Source organism: Paralichthys olivaceus, chromosome 10, assembly GCF_024713975.1.
Source record: "Paralichthys olivaceus isolate ysfri-2021 chromosome 10, ASM2471397v2, whole genome shotgun sequence".
Classification (NCBI taxonomy): Eukaryota; Metazoa; Chordata; class Actinopteri; order Pleuronectiformes; family Paralichthyidae; genus Paralichthys; species Paralichthys olivaceus.
In genome coordinates, this window is record NC_091102.1 from 14,641,221 (window position 1) to 14,663,410 (window position 22,190).

At 40.1% G+C, this 22,190-nt stretch overlaps 1 protein-coding gene across 2 annotated transcripts; it reads right to left on the reverse strand.

Annotated features, from left to right (window-relative positions):
* Positions 1-17,701: 17,701 nt before the first annotated feature.
* On the reverse strand, positions 17,702-21,930 carry vgll3 (vestigial-like family member 3). 2 transcript variants are annotated; one of them, XM_020089650.2, is made up of 5 exons: positions 21,778-21,930; positions 19,901-20,191; positions 18,842-19,199; positions 18,187-18,738; positions 17,702-18,068 (listed from the first exon to the last, which is right to left on the reverse strand). In XM_020089650.2, exons 2-5 carry the CDS (start codon positions 20,003-20,005, stop codon positions 18,028-18,030), a joined length of 1,056 nt encoding a protein of 351 aa, XP_019945209.2. In that variant the 5' UTR covers positions 20,006-20,191; positions 21,778-21,930; the 3' UTR covers positions 17,702-18,027. The 2 variants fall into 2 exon arrangements, with proteins under 2 accessions (XP_019945209.2, XP_019945210.2); XM_020089651.2 differs by having other exon boundaries at positions 19,901-20,022; positions 21,778-21,918.
* Positions 21,931-22,190: the final 260 nt, after the last annotated feature.

The window sequence follows — 22,190 nt, forward strand, 5'->3', positions numbered from 1 at the left end:
TACATTTAATAATGTCACAGTAAATAGTAAATACCTGTAAAAAAACACACCTTTAAAGACACAACAATCAAAATTAAAGGGTACATTTACTGCAATTAAATTGCAGTATCATATACTCAATAATTGAACAACTAAATTAGTGCGATTAGTGTACTGTAATATCTATAATTTTTTTAATGAATCTGTTAAAAGGCATTTAATCAAATAAAAGGAACAGAAATAACATCATATATAGGTTTCATTTTATGGTGACATAATTTCCATTTTATAGAAAAAACATGACAAATGACATTTTGTTTGTATCCCTTGTTTATCTGTTTAAAATCTACCAGCATTGTCCAGTTCCACATTGTAGATTAGTAGTTGGATCTATTCATGCAATCAGCATTACCACCAGAGCCCTGCAGGATTTATTCTCATTATAACTTCTGCTGTTTAAGAGCCCGTAATTGCTTTGTCAGGTTATATTTATTAGATTAATTTCTACAGATTTAATCGATGCATGAATATTTTATTGCTTACCCCTCACACACTGTACAAGGCCTTTGGGGCTGCAGGAAACTGGGAGGAGGAGTGGAGTAAATCCACTTTGCGGGAAGCCCCCTTAGAAGTTTTTTTAAAATGGAAATCTATGAAAATGTTGTAATTATTCAAAGGCTTCATTGTTTCATCAGACTTTTAGATTAGTCTAATTATTCTGCTGAAACACAAATGGGATTCTCTGATTATAGTAAAGTGGGTGAGTGTTACACTTGATTAAATGTGGAGCGATTAGAAAGTATTCTGTTCTGGTGCGATTGCCTTTTGTTGTTCTACATTTGGTCTCAAAATATCTGATACCATGTTCTGTCTGTGAGTGAATTCCTGAACTCTGTGTGATGACTCACAAGCTGTCGATATGGAAGACAGAATTGTAATCAGGTTTAGAGGTGAAGTGAAATAAGCTCTAACAGAACTACTTGTGGCCTGACACATATGTTGAGCTCTAATCGGAACAGGTCAAAGAATTAAAGAAGTAGTTTGTAGAAAAAATTAAATGTTCTGCTCAAGTCAACTTGACAGTACTTGAAGTCAGAGATAGACGTACTCTTTAAAAGCTTGTTTGGATATAATCAGTTTTATTGATGCTCATGTAACTTTAATGTGAAATGTGCTTTTTATAAAAACCTCTTACTTCCTTTCTCTTTTTTAGTTGCCAGAGATTCTAATTTTTTTTGCAAAATGATTCCTCTGCGTGTGAGTGCATGTGTTCTTGTTGATGAAAACTGTAAGTTGTACAGGAGTAGAGCAGTAGAGTATATTATGTATGTATGTCCTTTAGAAATTTTTTGACATAGCCTATTTTCTTAGGTGAAAGAAGGTCTTGGAAGGACATTAGACATCAATTGAATATGGAAACTTTTCAAGGACCCCCTGCCCCCACTTAATCTACTGTCAAGGTTTATACAGATAAAGGCTATTACGCCTTTGTAATTGGTCTCATTAGATGCAGATCACACACAAAATAGAAGATTGTATTTTAAATACAGAGAAAAAAGTTTGCATATATTGTAAATGTAAAAAAACACAGCAACTGTATATTCAAATACTTATAAAGAAATATTATTTTCATGAACTGACGACTATAATTTCCCCTAATTTATTGTGAATGATCATTTCTCCCAACTTCAATCTAATACAGTAAATTACCTAATAAGTACATTACCATCACAGAGTACTATTTAGTCTGTGACAACCCCTGAAGGATCTGCAGTAGGCTTTCTGATATAGCCCTAATTATGATGTCATAACACTTATACAATGAAGTTATTAGGTTTATCTTGGCCTGGGGATCAGATCTTTGTCAGAGGGGAACGCAGTTTGACATGAGCATTTACCACAAGGACGCTCTAACAAAATGACAACCTTGGGCTGAATAATGGCAAACGTGGGCTCCAGCATGTGTAATAGTTTGACTCGGTCGGACTATAAAGCCAGGGTATTTCAACATCTCTCTTTAATTCTTACTCTTGCGTACTTCTCTTGTGGGAGTTCAATACTGAATTGCTGGAATAGCACTTATGGTCGTTTTTGTAGTTTCTGATGATTCATTCCAAGGAATAAACAAACTAAAAAAAACAAATCCATTGCTCTTTGGAAAAATAAACCACCTTTTTTGAGTTAACACAGTAGCTTATATTTTGTTTCCCTTTTATTGAAAAATGTTCTTTAAATTATTGACTTTGTGGGGAAAATATTTACCACTGAGCTCATTACGTATTTACTCATAGTGTGCTCATATGGATGAGCCCAATCTCCTAAATCTGTTGCTACCAGCCTTTTTTTTCTGATCATGACACTTATAATGAACCCCACCTCGATGTGATATATGTGCAGCCTCTTGCGGAAGTTGATTGAACCCCCCCCCTCATATTAAACTTTGAAATGGTCACTTCAGTTGCGTCAAAGCCCCAAAGGCCCTCTATTGCTTGCAGGATGAATTGACCCACTGTTAAGCAAGATAGCCGCCTGAGCTGGTCTCTATAGGAGCTGAATATATTAACTCAGTCCCTGATAGTGAAGCTTGACCTCAACTCCCACTCACAAGACACACAGCATTCCTGCAAAAGTGTGTGTGTGGCTGTGTACCAGGATTTTTGGAGGCTGATACAGATACCAATCATTTTCGTATGCTGATATTAAATATCTTTAACATTGATTTGTTTGAAAATATTTATTGTGTTTATTCTATAATTTGACTGGTGTAATACTAAATACATTTTGTCTTAGATACTCTACAAACGACCGTGATGCATTGAACTCCCTTGTCAGGAGTAGATATCAGTGTATACTTCAACCCAGTTTAATAATTGATCATTTGTCTGCATAGCATCATGTAGGTACAGTTTATACCAGGCAAGCACTGGTGAGCACAGTGACGGAGCTGTGATTTTTCTGAACTGGGGGCCATAAAGGCGCCACAATTTCCACAGGGGGGATTCGTATATGTCCAACATCCATGCACAGTTCCTGATTCATTAAGGTGCACATTTAAGTCATTCATTAAATGACACCCCCCCTCTATGCTCTCATAAACTGAATAAAGTGAAAGGTGAAAGAACACCATCTTCCCCTCCCCCATTACCAGTGTTGACATCAGCTTTAAAACTTGACTACACAACACAATAACACAGTCAGACCTTTTAGTTGACGATTATCTAATATGTGAAAGAGCAGGATGACGGAGGGGTAAAAGGACGGAGAAGAGAGAAGAGGAACGTAATGCCGTAGAGAGACATATCCAAGAGAGGACCTTCATCGATGACCCTGGCGGTGCTGTCATTCCTGCAGGGTTGAGTCATGTGAGATGTTTCTGAGTAGTCTCGGGCCCCAGCAGCCCTTTTTTGGGAATGTCATGTTTTAACAACTCCAATGCCTTTTTAATTCCCGCTTCTGAAAGTCTGTCTGGAAGTACTGGAATGTGTGTGTGTGTGTGAGGCAGCAGGCCAGACTCTGGTGTTTGGAAATAAACTGTCTGTCCAGTCCGATTGGCCTCATTCTCAGGGACGTGGGAGCGGCGAGTTATACGCAACACACTCACACATGCATGCACAAACATAGACCGGCCCACTTCTAACCACACCTTTCAGAAATACCTCTCTGCGCTCACTGCATTGCTTTAAATCATGCATATGCAGACCACTACACACACAAATATAAATAAAACATTTGGAATTAGACTACAAAAACCTAATGTACAAAGATAAACGCCGACATGGAAACAGGCACACACATTACATGCACAATAAAGATGTGTGTGTGTGTGTGTGTGTGTGTGTGTGTGTGGGAGAGAGTGCTAAAATTAAAAGACAGGCTAATTATTTTCTGTTAATATTACTTCCACAGAAGTGCTGATGGGTCTGATGGAATGGCTGTGATTCAACTGCAGGAGGCTCCTGGGAGACTGGTAGAGTTAATGGGCCATGTGTGTTCATATTATTGTGTGTGCGTGTGTGCCTGAGAAGAAAGTCTAGATGGAGGAGTGTGATGAAATAAGCAACAACCACAACATAAAGAGGAACCTAACTGTTCCCTGAAGGCACAGCGTTAGGAAAGTGGCAAGAATAACTCAAACCTTCCACACCCGATGCTGGCAACCATTTAGCGAGCCACTAGATTGAAGAAGCTCTTCTTTTATGCTTGAAAAAACAATGAAACATGGGCAAATCGCTTGATGAAAAGAAACGCATTTAATTATCTTAACTTTCAGCTTCAAAATCACGTTTTGTGAAATGTGGTATCTGAAATAAACACTGTTCAAACCCAAAAAGCTTGAATTTCTCCTCCTCATCCTTTCAGCATCAGGCGAGAAGTGGAATACATTCCTGACATATTTTGTGCCAAGGATGTAACAACATCAGTAAATATCTTTGATTACATTCTCCAGAGTTCTTCCGAACCCACCTCTTCCTCTCTGGACTCTATTTTAACATTCACAATGTGAGTTCTTAAATTTTTTCCAGGTGGTCTTCTCATCCTTTTCCCGCTTAACAACTCAAATACACAGCGTCCTGCCAGAGACCACAGCTTTTTGTTTGCAAATTTGTCAGCTCGGTATGGTAGTCTGGTGAAGGAGCATCTGTCCAACTAGTCCATTACGGCATGCTGCATTGATGATTCTTCAAATGTGTGATTTGTTGTCTACTTCTCAATGAAAGCTGCAGTGATCTTTAAGACAGAACAAGAACTGAGCAGAAGTTGACATCCGAGCACTTGCTTTTCAGCTGTGGGTCAATAAGAAATGACCTCAAGTCTGAGGAAACAACAACAAAGTGGGCAAGGGAACTGTAATACTCTGTCCCCTAAGGTGTCTCATTGTTGAGGCCATTTCTCATCATTCCTGATATCCCAGTTATTGCCAATGTCAACAAGATGTCTAACTGGACACCATCATAATTCTGCCTCATTGCCCAATGCAAGGTCCATAAAGTCATGGTTGGGTGAGTTTGGTCTGGAAGAACTTGACTGGCCCGCACAGAGACCTGACCTCAACCACATCGAACACCTTTGGGATGAACTAGAATGGAGATTGTGAGCCAGGCCAGCATCCAACATCAGTGTCTGACCTCACAAATGCTCTTCTGGATGAATGGGATTAAAGCCTTCCCAGAAGAGAGGGAGCTGTTATGGCTGCAAAGGGGGGACCAACTCCATATTAATGCCTATGGATTTAGAATGGAATGTTCCTGTAGGTGTAATGTAAAGGTGTCCCAGTACCTTTGTCCATATAGTGTATGGCAAAATACGTGAAATGACAAAATCCATCTTTAAAGAAATTTTAATGAGGTATTGGTCCATGACCAATACTGCAGCAAGACACCAGGGGGCAAATGAGACGGTTTGGCTTCAGTTTTGGGGAGCTGACATGTCGCCCATCTTTATAGTCTATGTTGCCAAGTCTATGCAAGGCTCATCAAAGCTTGGATATACACATCAAACACAAAGTAACACCCGGACATTGAAAACACAAAGAAACAGCTGTGTGTGTGTGTGTGTGTCTGTGAGTTAACATGCATTGCTTTTACTAATTCGCACATGTGGGCACCATACCTGCTCTAAGTTGGTTATCAGGCTTCTTGGCAGCTACAGTGTTAGCGTGAGAGCTGTATGATTACTGAAACCAGAGAGAAGAATAAGCTCTCCACCAACATACGATAGTTCATAGTGTAGCAGTGAGATAAACAGAATGATGAGAGAGAAGGATTAGATGATGGAAAATGAGGGAAGAAAGTATGAACTCTGGAACAACCTGCCAGGGGAGTTTAGTTTACTTGTACAATCAGTGCTGTAGCTCCAGTTGCTGCTCAAATCATAGACTTGCTTTTAATGCATTTTAGTCGATGACTAGTTTGAGCAGATAAACAGCAGCAGGCACAGCTGCCCACTGGTTCCAAGTGGTCGGTGTGTCCCTGAAGTTAATCAAGTCTGTTGATGGCAGGCATGCTTCACCAAAGGTTTCTTGTGTAACCTGGTTGTGTGCGTGAGCAGCTGATCTTTCATCTTCCTCCAATCCATTACTTAAACAGGAAATTCATATTGCCAAATAATATCTACCACAAATATTACCATTCGTGTATGGCAAAAGGGTTCATCTTTGGGGGCATTCACGTTAAGTGCCCTTGTGGGGTTAGTGCAAACGAAAGAGTAGTGCTTGCATTGTCACTCTGCAAGGGAGACTGACCTACATTTGGAGTTGACTAAATAAAAAAAAATTGACAATTACAGTTATTGGTCCTAGATTAATTTAGTGTTCATGAGAGCTTTTACTTTAATTTAAAAGATATGCCTATATTTGGCAGTTATCGTTACAAATGTTTGTTGATCTAAATATAATGTGACACATGACAAGTCAAAAACTAGAAAGGTTTTAAGTTGATAAAGCTGTTTAACCAGTTAACTAGGTGGTTTGTTTTACAGTAACTGAAAGGTAAAAGAAAAAAATGTGCGGAGATTCAATAAGATAAGATAAATTGATCCCATACCGGGGAAATTCACTATTACAGCAGCAGAAATTAAGAACGAGATAGAAGAGAACACATGAAAGTATAAATGAACAATATAAATATATACAAAATAAAAACATCTAATTCAAATACAGAAAACATGTACATAAGATGCACATGTACATATTCATGTTTTCATGGCCTTGTGTGCTGATACTTGCACCACTTTGAGCTCCAGTGCCTTGATTCAGGATATTGAGGCCCTAAATATTGTCATTATTTTCTTAATCATCACTTTCATTATGATTTCTATAACATTAAGATTGATATATCAGTCAAATAAAATCTAATGGAGCCATGGTTCTTGAGATTGTTTAAAAAATATGGCAGCCAAATTGGTCCACTTGTGGAGAAATATGTAATCAAACAGAGGGTCTATTCTCCCTCACAGCTCATTTGCATTTTCCTTGGTGTTAACAGCTCTGCTTCACAAACTCTTTCCCTCCCTTACACACACACACAAAGACACACACACACACATACACACACAAAGACACACACAAACACACACACACACACACACACACACAGTGAAGGGCTGTGCGTGGGCAGATAGAAAAGGAGAGGAATCCCTGATAAGCCTGTGGCCTGGCGGAGGGCATAGAGAGAGGAATGGCAGCTATGTCGGGCATTCACAACACTGTGTGGTGTCACCAAACAAAGCCTTCCCTTCTCCCGCCTGTCAAAGACACCATTGTGGCGCGAGGAGAGAGTCTTTATATCACACACACATTCCACAGATGCCCACCCCCCTGACTGCCACACACACACACACACACACACACACACAAACACACACACACACACACACACAAAATAATGCTTTAATATAACCTCACACATACACAGATAAATCTGCAAAGACTTTAACTTAGAATATTAACAAACCATATGAAACACAATCAGAAAAAGCTGTGCATATTCACACATCATTTTTTTAAATCATAAACATACAGTAGGGTACATGTGCATAATGTTTTTCTCTTTAGCTTTAGTCTCTCTGGCCTGTGTATTGATAGGACGGAGATTTCCAGCAGAGAGGCTGGCATCCCCAGCATGGAGCCCCCAGTGAGAGTCACCTGTGAGGGGGCTGGGAGAGAAGGGAAGCTCCCCTTCTCACTGGAAGTCTGGGGAAGTTAATGACAGCTGACACACTCCCAGGGGGGTTGACAGTGTAAAGTGTATTTGGGTTGTTGCTGTAAAGAGAGGAGAATCTTTCTGTGTGTGGATGTGATGTGTGTGTGTGAGAGAGAGAGGGAGTGTGTTATCCTCTTCCTGTTGCTCTGACAAGCTCCTGACTGCTCCTGCCACCTCCACCTCGGCCGACAAAAGACTCATGGGAGGGCGGACGTGACAGGAGGGTGGGGCTCCCATATGTCTCGTGTCCGACTTCGCCGAGTGACTCGGCAAACACCTGTCAATCACTGTCAGGGTTGGACGAGAGCTACAGTACAGCTGGAATGTGTGTGTTTGTATGTTTGAGATATACTGTAGACGTTGAAAAAAGATTGAGGGCTCTATGGGAATTAAATGTGTAATGTGGCAGCGTGGACGACAGACTGGCATTTATGCAGATTTCACTTTATAACAATAGTTTTTTGGTTCTCAAAGCAGAGTATACCATCGAAAAGACATGATCTGTCCAATAATGGAGGAGAGAGTTGTAACGGAAGTATCACAAATGGACAATACTATCTATATCCAACTATATCACAATAAAAGTGAAAACATTAAATCCGAATTGAAACATAATCCTGATAACCTACATATTGTGATTCAAGAGATGTGTGTGTGGAGAGGGGTGGGCATGCAGCTGATGCTGTCAGGTTAAAACTTTTAGGGCCGGCTCGCCTGTCAGCCTCGCAGAGAGCTTCCCAGCATGGGGGTCACCATCACAGAGGAAGCTCCCAACTTCACTTCCCCAGGCTACAGTGACAGGACACACTGGGTGTCTGGGATTGGACAAGACGTCCTGCCGAGTGGCTCTTTGGGTGCAAGCCGCCTGGCTGCATTGGGGGATAAAGGCCCAGACAGCGGGGGCCAAGTACAGGGACAATAGTGGGACAAAAGAGGAACGGTAGGGGAGCAGGGAATTACCTGCCAATTAGGCAAAGTTAATGTGCAGAATGATGGGTGTCAACCTGTCAGAACCGAGGGAGGTGGGGGGATCAGCTGGATAAGTACCATGTTATCCCTCAGATTACACTGTCTACACACATGATCACACACACACACAAACACACACAGTGGGAGAGGCCTACTTTCATTTTCCTAATCAATAATTTAGTTTAATCTTATTTAGATTAGTAATTCCTTTAATTTGAGATAATCCATTTGATCCTTTTTTTTAAAAGGTGCTGGTTTTTCAATATGTGCTGTACACCTATTTAGCAGGGATACAGGACAGGGGAATTGTATAAAAAGAATCATATAATCATATTAAAACATCTAAAAATAACTACATTTATGCCATATATTTTGGTAAACCCTCATTTTATTCAAGGTAACAGGATGCCTAATGTTTGTTGCCTTTTAATTGCGTTACATTCACTTTACCCATGAATTTTCACTTCTCTGCGATAACATCCGCAGCAAAGAATGTATTTTGAACACACATTATGAAAACAACACTGCTAGCCAGTTAGCCATTTTTTCCATCCACTGTTTATATTGGTCACGCCTAATGGATTACGATTTTTCATTGCTGTTTGCTTCTGTGAACATGATTTCAGGTTGGCTAAAGTTTTATTGGCAATGGAGCTGCAACAACTCCCATGAGCTCACGCTGCTGTAACTAAACTGAATCTTTTGTTATTGTTTTTATAGAGAGACCCTTATACCCTCGACCTGAAGTACCCGAAGAGGTTCAGGCGTGTGTCTGTGGCTGTCCAAAAAGTGCTCATAGAACTTGACACAAAGAAGATGTTTGACAATAACTGCTCAAATGGCAATTTAAATTGTAAAGTACACTGGAACTATATATCGGTCCATCTATCTATCCATCTATTTGGTTTTTGATGCTGCACAGCTTGTGTCTCCGCCCTTTCCTGCAGGAAAACCTCCTTTGTTGTTTCAATCCTCAATGGAAACCTGGTTCCAGTGACACATAAAGTAAAAAGTAAAAAAAAAAAAAAAAAAAAAGGACAATCTGGGTCAGTGGTCCAGGAATGCCCCTCTGTGGCTGTGGTATGTGTGGTATGGTCATTATGGGCAGCATGCGACAGTAGCAGCAGGTAGGGTCACATAACTCTGCCTAAAGGATGATTGACAAGCAGGTGGCAGAGCAATGGTTCCCCCACTGCTGAGTAACTGTGGTTCAGCTCCTTTTCAACTGATTAGGCACTATAACAGTTGCAGTATTAGATTCGATGTGAGAATTCTCACCATTCTAATGACAAGTGTATCTTATTAACTCTGCCACGTTTGTTCGATTGTCAGCAGGATTACCCCAAAACTATCGAACAGATTTTCTCAAAAAACCAGGCATGTTAAGAGGACCGATATCTATGAGTGTGTGAAAATAAGTGCAGCTTGACTTAAGGGGACCTTTGGGCCTTGACAGAGGTACATGCTTTATTAAGTTCCATTTAGGTAATTGTATGTTGTTACTGATTTCATCAATCAATATAAAAATAAAATCCCTCTTTTTCATGTCTGCCATCAATATCTAAACTTTTTTTTTTTGTAAGAGGATCAAACTAGTGCAATACAACTAGGAGATAAATCCCCCCCCAACAGGACAGTGATATAATTTCTCTGTGAACACTAAACATGTGGGTGGGTGATGACGTGTGTTTATGTGTATGTGTATCTGCCACACGGAAGAGTCCATTAAATTTCACCACTGCTCAGTTAATGACCCTGACCTCTGACCCCCTGTTAGTTAAAGAGACAATTTTAAACAGACTAGAGTAAAGCATCACATGACCACTGTAAATTTGTTGAGCACATTATCAATGGATGGATTTCATTTCTTGGGTCATCAAAACAGTGCTATATGCCCTGAAAAAAGAGAAGGTCAACTTTAATAAAGGGACCTGGAAAGGGAAAACCTCTGTTGAACATAAACACTTTGTCTCATAAATTGTGCACATTCCTTCCTCACTAATTTATGTTTTATTATTAGTATAATATTATTTTATGTTTGACCGGCAGATTGATCATCAGAGTGCGACAAAGGAATCTGTGTTGAAACCTGCAGATATTTCTCTACCACAACAATTCAATGAGAAGATGTCCAAAAGTATTGTAGAATACTTTGCTCAGAGTGTTTGCAATAAAAATAGTCTAATAGCTTCATTCCTGAAATAGCAGAATACGGGTGTGTGAAAAGTCACAAAAGCTCCTCCTCATGATGCAGGCAGAGCTGTAGCAGAGCAGCCTGCGGTGGAGAATGAGTAGGGGAAACAGGTGTTGGTTGCTAAATGTGCTTTCAGTAAGCATAGGAATGACAGCTATGTTCTGGCCTCTGTGGTTACTGGCACATTACCCAGAGCGGAGCTGACTGAAACAACTGACTGCTGCTCCTTGGGCCTTTATGAATGGAGAGAATTTTACACTGATGGAGAAGGGATCTGAGTTTGGTAAATGGAAATAGCAGTGAATAATAAGCTCAAGAAAAAGGCCAAAAGTTATTGTACAACGTTTATTATCCTTTCAAGATACAAACAGAGCTTTATTGTCACTGGGTCTCTGCCAGATCATTTGAATAATTTGATCATTTATATTTTACCATATCAGACTGACATTCATGGGTGTTGCAGGTTCTGATCTCCATCATGTCAAAAACATTCATTGTATCATCTCCTCCAGAATCGACAAAATAAAGATAGTTTGTTTTGTTACAGAATGCCTAATACTGAGCTGGATTACCAAGTTTTTATTTTGCAAAGTTGTGATCTTGGGTCTAAAGATTGTGCTGATGTTTAACAGACGTCTGACATAGCAATTTAAGAAAAATATAAATAATTTCAGAAATCATTCAAATTTTCATATGAGCCACACACATGAAGCGTAATTAAGAAAACTCAGTTTAATTTTTATGAAAAACCATTGACTATAAAGTCTTCATTGCAGATAAACCAGGTAGGATGAATGCAAAGTTTTCTAACCAGACTGTTTATAAAAACAGCACACAACGTCCAGCATGCAAACAATAAATAGTGACAGTATATTTTAGAACTTTTTGACGACTCACTAATGGACTAATTCTGTGAAATTTATGAAGTAGCTCCAGATTATTAACAGGCCAAGAGAACAGTCCATTTCAAACAGACAGGCTAAGGACGGCCACTGCACTAGTATTTCTTATTTTGAATGACTATAAAAGTGAATTTCGAAACTCTACACAAATCATCGAGCTGCTCTGTGTGTGGGCAGGCAGAGGAATGTGGCTGGCCTGTGTTATGGGTGGATGTTCATGCTGTACATTGTAAACAGGCTTAAATGTTGATCTTTTCTCGTGGTGTAACTATGTATTAAAATTTGATTTAACAGCCAGCCCTCCGCTGTCGGAGCTGCTGCAGATCTTCTGCTCACCAACTCAGGATCATTGACTTGCCATATGGGACTACACAGATAAACACATGCTGTGAAACTGTAACTGTTTTAATGACTATTTTTTTTCTTTTGCCGCCGGTTCTGATTAAACATCCTGAAGTAATAAAAGTGAAGCCATGCAATTGTTAAGTGTCTTCCTTTGTCTGTGAGAAAATAACTGTGCTACGAAAATCACTGAACTGTGAACCATGTTAGATGGCTAGTTGATCCAAACTGCTGTTGTGCAATACTTTGGGGTACATTTGCTGTTGCAGCTATGAAATAATGAATGCAAATGAAATAATGAATGCAAAAGCATTCTATTAAAGCCATAAAAACAGTTGAAAACTGCTCAGATCAACATGACATGGCTATGTGTGAGCTGAGAAGTGTTTTTCATGGGTACGAATCAAAATCTATGCAGACTTTTACTGCTTTTTTTTCCTTTTGGTTTTCTGGTCACACAGCTTTACTTTTTTGGTTCAGTCTCAAGGCTCTCATCAATCGAATTTCATCATGCAAAGTTCGTTGGTCATTCGGAGGAAAACAAAGAGGCACATTCAGCAACTAAGCAGCCAGATATTTTTGCTGCAAGTTATCAAGAGAGCATTGCCTAAATAATGAAAATACAGCCAATGAATTGACAAGAAAGTTATGACTTCTTCCCAAAAAATGAAGCCAAATCATCTTAATTGCCACCTGGTGGCTGGCTGCAGTATAGGTCTTAAATCTCACCCCCACTCAAGATTGTGCCTCACTGAAAAAGTGCAAGATGGTGGCACCTGGATATTTTAGCTTCAGTTTTGAACAACAGAAAAGAGTGGAAATGCGTCGTCTAGCTTTATATACAGTCTCTGGCTGATAATATATTGCTGTGTTTAGCGCCTGTTGTGCTGCCCCCAAGTGGCCAAAAATCTTTTACTAGAGCTTTAACAGATTATTTAATAGATGCAACAAACAAGGAAATGGATAAACCTGTTAAAATGGATAGTTTCATATACAAGTTCTGTTCTGTAAACCTGTGAACATTTGCTTCAACTTTAGCTCTTCCATCCTCTTCAGTTTCTTATTACCGCCTCTCTTGTGCTGTGACCCTTATTTGTTCATGGTATCATTATAGCTCCATCCAATCCAAATTAAATTAAATGGAAGTTTAATGATCTAATCTAATCTTAAATTAGAAAGTTTATAGAGATTGAATGTTAATCCTGTTTGAACCTCATTTACACATTGGACCTGCAGCATTTGGTTCATGAGAAGAAATAAAGAAAATACTAATTTGGATTTGATCCTAATTTCAATACTGATACTAATACTTGTTTTGAGGGCTAAACATCCGCTGTTTCCACTCCATCTCCTTGGGTGTCCCTCCTCGTATTAACAAGGAATCAGGTATCATTTAAAACAGAGAGGAATCAAGCATAATCAGCAGGACAAGTGTTCTGTGAAACTCCCAGCATGCTTCATTAGGCTGCCCTGTTGACACAAACAGAGTGGTGAAAGCTGAGCCTTGCACTAATACCCCTAACACCCCTAATACTCGCACGAGGATGGCAAATTAGCTCTAATTACCCTTGTGATTTGTAGGCGTGGAGCTGGAAGTGAGAAAAAGATGTTGGAGGTAAAAAAAGAGGAAAATGAGTGAAAGGATATAATGGAGCTGGGAGAAAAATCATATTCATCAAATACCTCTTGTATTGTTTCTTTTTTGTCTCTCCTCTCCTCTCTCCATTCAGGCAGCTGGTGTTATGTTGCTGATTGTGAGACTAATCATCTGCTCAATTACTCTGGAATGTGTAGCTGGGCCATGTTATGACTGATTCCTTCTCTTTCACTCTTTATTTTCATCCTTTCTTTGTTGGATCAGCCTGCGACTCTTCTATTCTCCTGCTGTTTCTTCAGCACTTGGTTTAATATGGTTCAATTCAATTCAATATATACTGTGTGTATTTATGTATACACACACACACACACATATATATATATATAAATATATGAGTACAGCAGAGAGGTGACTAGTTCAATAGTCTGAGGACTGATCTGGCATCATAACAAGTTCAAACAGGGATTATCAGGTCAGAAGAAAATGTGAATTCCAATAAAAAAAGACATAATGAATCTATTTTTTGTAATTTCTGAAAAAGTAATATGATTCTTTATCACAACAAGGGAATAAATATTGGTTACAAAAGAGGCAATCATGGCAACGAGGAGATGAGGATCCAAAGCCCCAGATTGGCTTCAGGCTCATCCATTTCTCAATTGATGTATTTTGTGTAAGGGAGGATGGTTGAGTGTGTGTGTGTGTGTGTGTGTGTGTGGGTGTGTGTGTGTGTGTGTGTGTGTTTGTGTCTGGATTTGTCTGACATATGTAAGTTTTAACTGTGCTAACAATGTAAAAGAACAGATTGGATTGATTTGGAAATATATATACAATGTGTTGATAGCAATGATTACAGATGCTTTTAAGAAATTAAATGTATTACTGTTATATTGTCAGTTACAATAATAAATTCTATGATGGTGTCATCAGTTACTGCTGTGGAGATCTTTAATAGCAGCACAAAGCGTTGGCTATTTAAACTTTAATGCAAAAGTAATGCTACACATACAACATTTCCTAAACCTCTGGCGTGGCCATTTCTAATGGACATATTAATTCACTCCCATTCAGCTCTCAGGTCTGTGCTTCTGTATCTTCAGTGCTCTTCCTGCAGTGGAAGTGCCTGTGGTGATCCTCCAAGGCTGCCAGCAGGATGCCTGTTAGCATATAACTGCACTACATGCTGATGCAGAGGCTACATGCTAATGCTAATTAGGGGGCCTGAGAAGAGGAGGGAATATTGCTGGAGAATATTTCCAAATCCCCTCGTCTTTTTCCATTTTCTTCCTCTTGAAAATGTTCATGTTTTTTCTCATGATTGTTTCTCCATTGTTTTCATGAGGCCTGATGTATTAAATACTCCAATAGATGATGTCACGGGAAATTAACTCATTCAAAACTGTAGTGGAAAATATGTGTTTGCTGACCTCTACACAGATAGATTGCACCTCACAGTTTTAACCCTGAAATTTAGCTATACCGGTCAAAAACTGGCATAAAACCTCAATCCTGCAGAAGGTTCCAGAGACACACCAGCAGCTTGGTGACTTCACAGACGGGATGCAGTGCCTTGTAGAATTTTTGCTTCAGTTTTTACTTTTTACATCAGTTATCATTTATATTTAATCATTATCCTATTTCAGTAGTTGTTGCATCAAAAAGTATTTATGTGAATGTAAACATGTCCAAGTTAAAAATGTTAACCTCTAACAGTAAGACTTTTTCCAATATTTATTAGAGATGAATTCCATTTAGCTGCCTTCAGGTTAGAGTACACCCACACTAACATGTTTTATCTCCAAAACACTTCACTATTTAGGGTTTCCATCTGCCCCCACACTATTCTGGTCTTTAGAGCTACTAAAAGTGAGACTTTTGGAAAAGATGCTGGGCCCATTTTCATCTGAAAACTCTGGGGATGTGTTTTAATCTGGATCCAATAGACATCCACGTGTACTTCCTGATTACAAGGTGTTGTTAAACCTATTTCCAGAAATGGTTCCACCTTGTCACTGTTCCAAGTAAAGAATTCCCTGATCTTCCTTTTTAACATTCTTGTCCCTCATTCGTAGCATTTTCTGCAACTAAGTCAGCAGAGAAGAAAATCTGCTTCCTGTTTACAGCGACATGTGCATACCAGTGTACATGAATGGTTTCATGATACAGATTTTCAGGAGTGATAGAGGGCGATTGTTGTGCTTTAAAACTTTTTTTACATGAAAACCTATTAATGTGGATGTAATCTGGTGCTGTGCACACAGCTTAACTGTCACACTGTCTTGTCTTGAATAGAACATGAGCCAATGTTTATAGAAATGGTTCACAAGTAGGTGTGAAACAAAACATGCATCATGAACTTTGTTTCATGTAATCTGAAGATGAGATTTTGGACAGAAATGCAGTAGCTGAAGTTCAGATTAGAAATATAGTGGTTAGCAGAGAATGAGATACTGTTTGTAGCAGAGGATGCTGGAATGTTAGCGGACTACGCCTGCTGATCATACCACCTGGTCAGACCACTCACCACACACACACACACACGGCCACCCATGCACAAGTTCAGGCAGCTGTTCATTATTACTGGATGGGTACAAATAAGTCTGGTCCTTGCACCAGATCGGGTGAGCAGCCTCCTTAAAGTACATGTACATTGTGATCAATCATTAATCAATAAATTCTTCAGAATTCAAATCAGTAAAGATCTTCATTCAGACACCTGACAGAATATGTACGAAAAACCTGGATAGAATCAAACGAAACAAAACTGTGAAGCCGGAAACATGTCTTTGCATGTGTGTGTCTGTGTGTTTCTGTGAGTGTGTGTATTTGAGAGTGTGAGTATTGTGCTACTATCCGAGAAACTTCCTGTCCAGACAGGAAATGCATTCTTTAGTGTGTGCTCCTCCGTCTGGAATTGTGTGTGTTTTTGCATGTGTGTTTGTGTGGAGACAGACAACAAACCTGTCATGGTACCTTTCAATAGTTATCTCAGGAATGCAATCCACTTCCACTGGCACAATAGTTCAGCTCCTGTTGGTCTATGGTGCACAATTTGTTGTTTGGGAACGGACCTGGTACAATAGTGCTATTGAGTATTGCAACCACCAAAAGAGCGAGTATTAGATAACCCTCTTTTATAGATAATTTGGATCGTATTAGAAGTTATAAAGTTACCTGGTTGTAGCAATAACTCCTATTTACACTGACCTAATAATCTGCTATCTCTTCAGGTACGATTATTCAGGTTAAGTCATCAAAAATTTAGATTTTAGCTGAGATACAATGTAAAATATGTCTACTTGTGGGACTTTCCAGCATAAAATATGGCCAAACTGCTGACATTTTAGCTAGCTCTGGCTAATGCTACACAACCTAAAGTATGTTATTCCTCACTCTAAAAACACTATAGGCCAGTGGCAGTATAGCTGAAGAAGTGATTTCTGGGAAAAGAAAATCACAGTTTTATTTGAGAGAAACTAAAATACTGCAAAACAACTGTGGTATCAGATCTGTACATAGATTTATGAAATCGCAGATGCTCAACTCAGCATTTTCTGCAGTATCTGAAACATTTTGGATCCGTATCAGAACATCTCTGCATGAAAAAAGAAACTAATGCACAATGAGGTGCCCAACAAATCACTGTCCTTTAGGAGCAGCATTTTAACTTAATGAACTTCTAGGAAGAAGGAGAATTACATTTTTTGTGATAAATACATTTTTGTGTATGCTCCACTTTTATTCTAAGCATTTGTTTGGAACTAATAAGAACAGTCCGAAAAATAACTCATTTGCAAATACAGCTTTAAATGTTTCACAACTTTATTTCACCACCAATATTTACACTACACATTACCCAAAAGGCAAAATCAAAAAAGTAGCACTCAGGCAACAAATTAGCATAAGTCATCCAGCAAATGCAGCATGGCACAACTGTACACAAAAATAAAATTTACAGTTATTGACAAACATACTGTACAAAACAACATGTGGATCAAAATGAAGCTCTTGAAACAGAACCACTTGGTCTCACATTGCATCAAAAATAGTTTTGTGCTGACAGTGAAGAGGAGGACTTTCATCCTTAAAGCTAATCGTGTGTTTTTTTTGTCATTTGCGAAATCCTTGACCCCTGACCTGCAGCCAAAGCATTAGATTGCTGTCAGTTCAAGTCCAAAGCCTGAGTTCACCCTCATAATAAGTTGTATGGACAGTGCAGGACTCATAGTCAAAGCTACAGTTAGCATTCTCTATCTACAGTTACAATACAGTGCTGGTGTCGCGGCCATTCATTGATAAAGCCACAGAATGGATCGTTTTGGTGTCGACTTCTCAGTTCAGCAATTAGAACCAAACTGACGTCTTTGCTTTGGTCTGATCAAGAGCTGCAGAGACAGAAAGAAAAATTTAAATTATCATTCTGCTTTTTACGGCTGTTTACAGAGATTGAGCACACGTGAAGTCAGACAAATGCTCATAGCTGCATCGTTTTGTGGTATCTACCTGAGTCGTATGCCTCCAGAGATCCATGTAAGGCTGAGGGGGTCCAGGTGACAGAAGTAGCTGATACGGGACTGTTGCTGCTGGGATCCATCTCCGTCTTCATGCCCTCACTGTGTGGGGAGCTCCCAGCGTTGGCAGCTGGCTGACTCTGGCTCCTAACACCCGGAAGCAGCAAAGGACTGAACCTGGGATCCAGTGCAGGGCTGTGGGCCGGGTATGAATGGAGCATTGGGTGGTGGTGGTGCCGGGAGTGGATATGGGCGTGGGGGTGAGGATGGTAGACGTCGTGGACGTTGGGGTAGCCACTCGTGCTCTGGGTGTTCAGGCTGTAGGCCCAGCTTTCGGGGAGCGTGGCTGGAGGAGGGAGACTGGCCTGGGAGAGCATGTGTCCGGCCCACAGAGCTCCGTCTGGGTGATTGAAGGAAACAGGGCTGGGGGAAAAGTCTGGGTGGACAGAGACCGAGACAGATGGGAGGCAGGGACTGGTCTGGGATGGATAGGTGGTGCTGTTCCAAACTGAACCACTCTGGCCCTCGCACAGAGAACCACCATCTAAAACAAACATCACAAACAAAAAATCACTTAGACACCACTCATTTTTTACAACTTTAACATTTTAACTTCGGCATGAACTCAGATTTCTTGCCCCTCTCACCTTTCCATACACCGGCGGTGGCTGAAGCCGACTGCTGAGTCACTCTGATTGGCTTGGTCTCACTGTTGAAGGCGCTGGACTGGCTGAGAGCTCGGGAGAAATGCTCATCTATCACGTCCCCTATGTCGCCTTGGAAGTACGTGAACAAAACGCACCGGGAGCTCAAGTACTCCGCCTCGGCTGGTTGGGTACTGTCCTTCAGCTCTGAACTGGACATTGATCTGCGGCCTCCTAGCTCGCGTGCAGGACCGTGCCGGAGGCCCTGGTCCCTGGAGGGATGCATTCCTCTTCCTGCTCCTTGATGCTCCTGCTGTTGCTCCATACACTCCTGCATTTTACTGTAGACACTCAGCTTCCTCTGGAAAAGACAGAACGGAGATTAAATAATGAGGAATAAACTTCAACTCAGTAGAATAAAGGAGATCTGACAAGAGCATAGACGAAAACAGTTGAAAACAGTTAAATCAATATACTGAAAAAAAAACTTTAGACTAAATAAAATTAGACTTTAAATAAACCATAAGTTTAAGTAAGTAGTATTTATTTTATCTGGGGACAGCTTGGGGGTTGTGTGAAAACAGGTTTTCTTTTTCCCATACTGCTCTCCAACTATTTGTGAAGCTCAACGTGCCTCATCCACATTCCTGACTGGCTGCCATTACATCACAATTTGATTAATAGGATTAATAGCTGTGTGTCATAACCTAAATTCAGGTTAAGAGCTGGGTGTGTGTGGAAGATATGAAAAAGTTTGAGGTGGTGTCCCGAAAATAATTTTGATGAAAAATGAAGGTTTTTTTAGGGGTATTGACATTATTTAGGTTCTTTCTGGAAGAGTACTTTATCCTCATAAATAGCTATTGTTGTCTAATTTTACATTGAGCTGTGCTTCAAAACATTAAACACTTTTAAACGTTTCTCTCTGTCAGGTATGCTGAGGAAATAAACTACTCACTCCTAATCCTAAATCACACAAGTCCTTGTGTAAACCTTCTCTACCCTAAATGAAGTTGTCAGTGTCCCTCTGTGGCTGCTAAAGTTGAGTGATGAGTCTCTCACCTGTTGTTGCTGATGGTGATGGTTGTAGTACGTCGCCTTGTACGTCGCTGAAGGGAGGTAGTGCGCTCCATAGCTTTGGTGGTACATCACATCCAGGCAGCTCATAGCGACGGAGCGGAGCGCTTTTTGGAAAGTGGAGAAAAGTCGTGTACAGGAGACAAACGCGACTCTCCCCGAGACTTCAGACGGGTTGTATTCTCCGAGCCACCGGCGTCTCCATATATGCCCAAACGCGCACAATAGCCATGTCGTCCAGTTTGCATACGCACAATGCGCCTCCCGCTGCGCGCACTGCCAGCACCACGCAACCCGGGGCCACAAAATGGATCAGAAACGGTATGAGACACACACAAACACACACTGTATCCAGAAATACTCCCCCTTTTTTTTCTCTGACAACTTTTAGACCGCTTCTGATTGGGTGAATGTTCCTTTCCCCCTTTTCTGTCTTTCTGTTTTGGAGGGGAGTTATATTTAGAGAGGGCTGGGGCCGTTTACGCACGCCCATTGGGGAAGGGCCTGGCCTGCAGCGGAGAAGCAACGCTCCAACACAACTCAGCACCTAAAGGTTCTATTCCCACTGGAGGCTCCCATTCATAACTTTTCATAATGTACTTTAGGTATTATGCAACATACTAAGGCCTATTAGTCCATGGAACCCCTAACCCCAGGACTAATGTGTCAGGGCTCAGGGTCATAGTCAGGGTTTTAGAAGCACTGAGGTCATGAGTCAAACATTTTCTACCCAGAAAGTTACAATATATTGGTCCTGAATTTCAAACACTTTCTTTACTAAAACATTGGAAATCAAACATCTTATCAAATGGGGGTGCCCGGTCTAGTTTGTGTCAGATAAAGGCTGCTCTATTTGCAAAGGTTTGACAACCAGTTGCTTAACTCATTATTACTTTATGAATACTTATTACTACCTTTGGTCATTTAGTTCAGCCGTTTAACTGATTACATTACCCAACAGGAAGTCTAGATCTAGTTTCAAACCTACTAAACTAATCATTTATTCTGTTTATGCTCACTAAAGACAAGATTTTGCAAGAAAACATTTAAAAGAAAGGTGTCATTTAAAAGAAATGTGTGGTACCAAGTGTGAATGAGACCATCTGCAGCAACAGGTGCTATTCAAAGGCAGGTGCATTTAAGCCAGTTAAAGTCATCTATGGGGAACTATTTCAGTTTTCATCCTTGAAACAAAAGTTAAATGGTCCTAAATAAAAAGCAACACATTCAAATGTAAGATTTAAAATTCATTCATATTGAAACTCACTGTCTCATGTAATTATACCATTGTTGACCATTGGTTCTCTCATGCTATAGCTGTCATGACATGTTTAAAACCGCATGAATAGGATAGTTCAGGTCATTTATTACTGTCATGTCCAACATGACTGTCAGTTGTTTTCCCTCCTGGAATGAATCGCCCTGATTGATTGAGAGCCGTTTGCTGCCACCTGTTGGTGAGGTCAGTGACATGACATCATTGTCAGTCTCAAAATGAGATTCAATGTGAGGTCTGAACAAGATTCATACAAGAAGCAGTGAGATGTTCATGTTGAGTAAACTGATATTAGATTACCCATGATACACTGACATGAAGACAATGTAATACAATCCACCTCTAACATGATGTCCGTACAAAACAATAAAGACATTTCATTAATACATTGTTTAAATGATTCGAAAACCTGTCTAACAAGCAACATTTACATGAATTGCTTGTGTCATTATGATTGAGTTTTATATATGCATTCATGCATGATTCTCCATTAGAACTATAACTGTCATGTCCTGGAACAGGTGAGGACCCAAATGCAGAAGACAGATGGGGATGGATCAAACAAACAGTGTTCAGCAGGACTTACGTGTGTGGTGAACAGATCGGGAGTCTGAACTGCAGTGTCCAAAACATAAAGGCTAAAAGAAAGCACACTATAAACACTAAGAAAACACCATGAGAACACTAGACACTGACATACATACACAAAGTTAACTACAGGTGGAACTGATGAAGGTGAGGGAGGTAATCAACAAAGGAGGGAAACCAGACAAAGACAGGAACTAAAGGGAGAGAGACACACAAGGAAAGAATTTTCAAAATAAAACAGGAAACAAAGAACTCAATGTGAAAACAGAGACTAATTCCCAAAAACCAAAGCAAAGTCCAAAAACATGAAGATTGTGGGACCATGACAAATCAATTGTCCAAACACAAAAAGACTCACAAAGCTCACAGAGGCAGGATCTAGATGTCTTGAAGCCCACTACCATCCTTGGG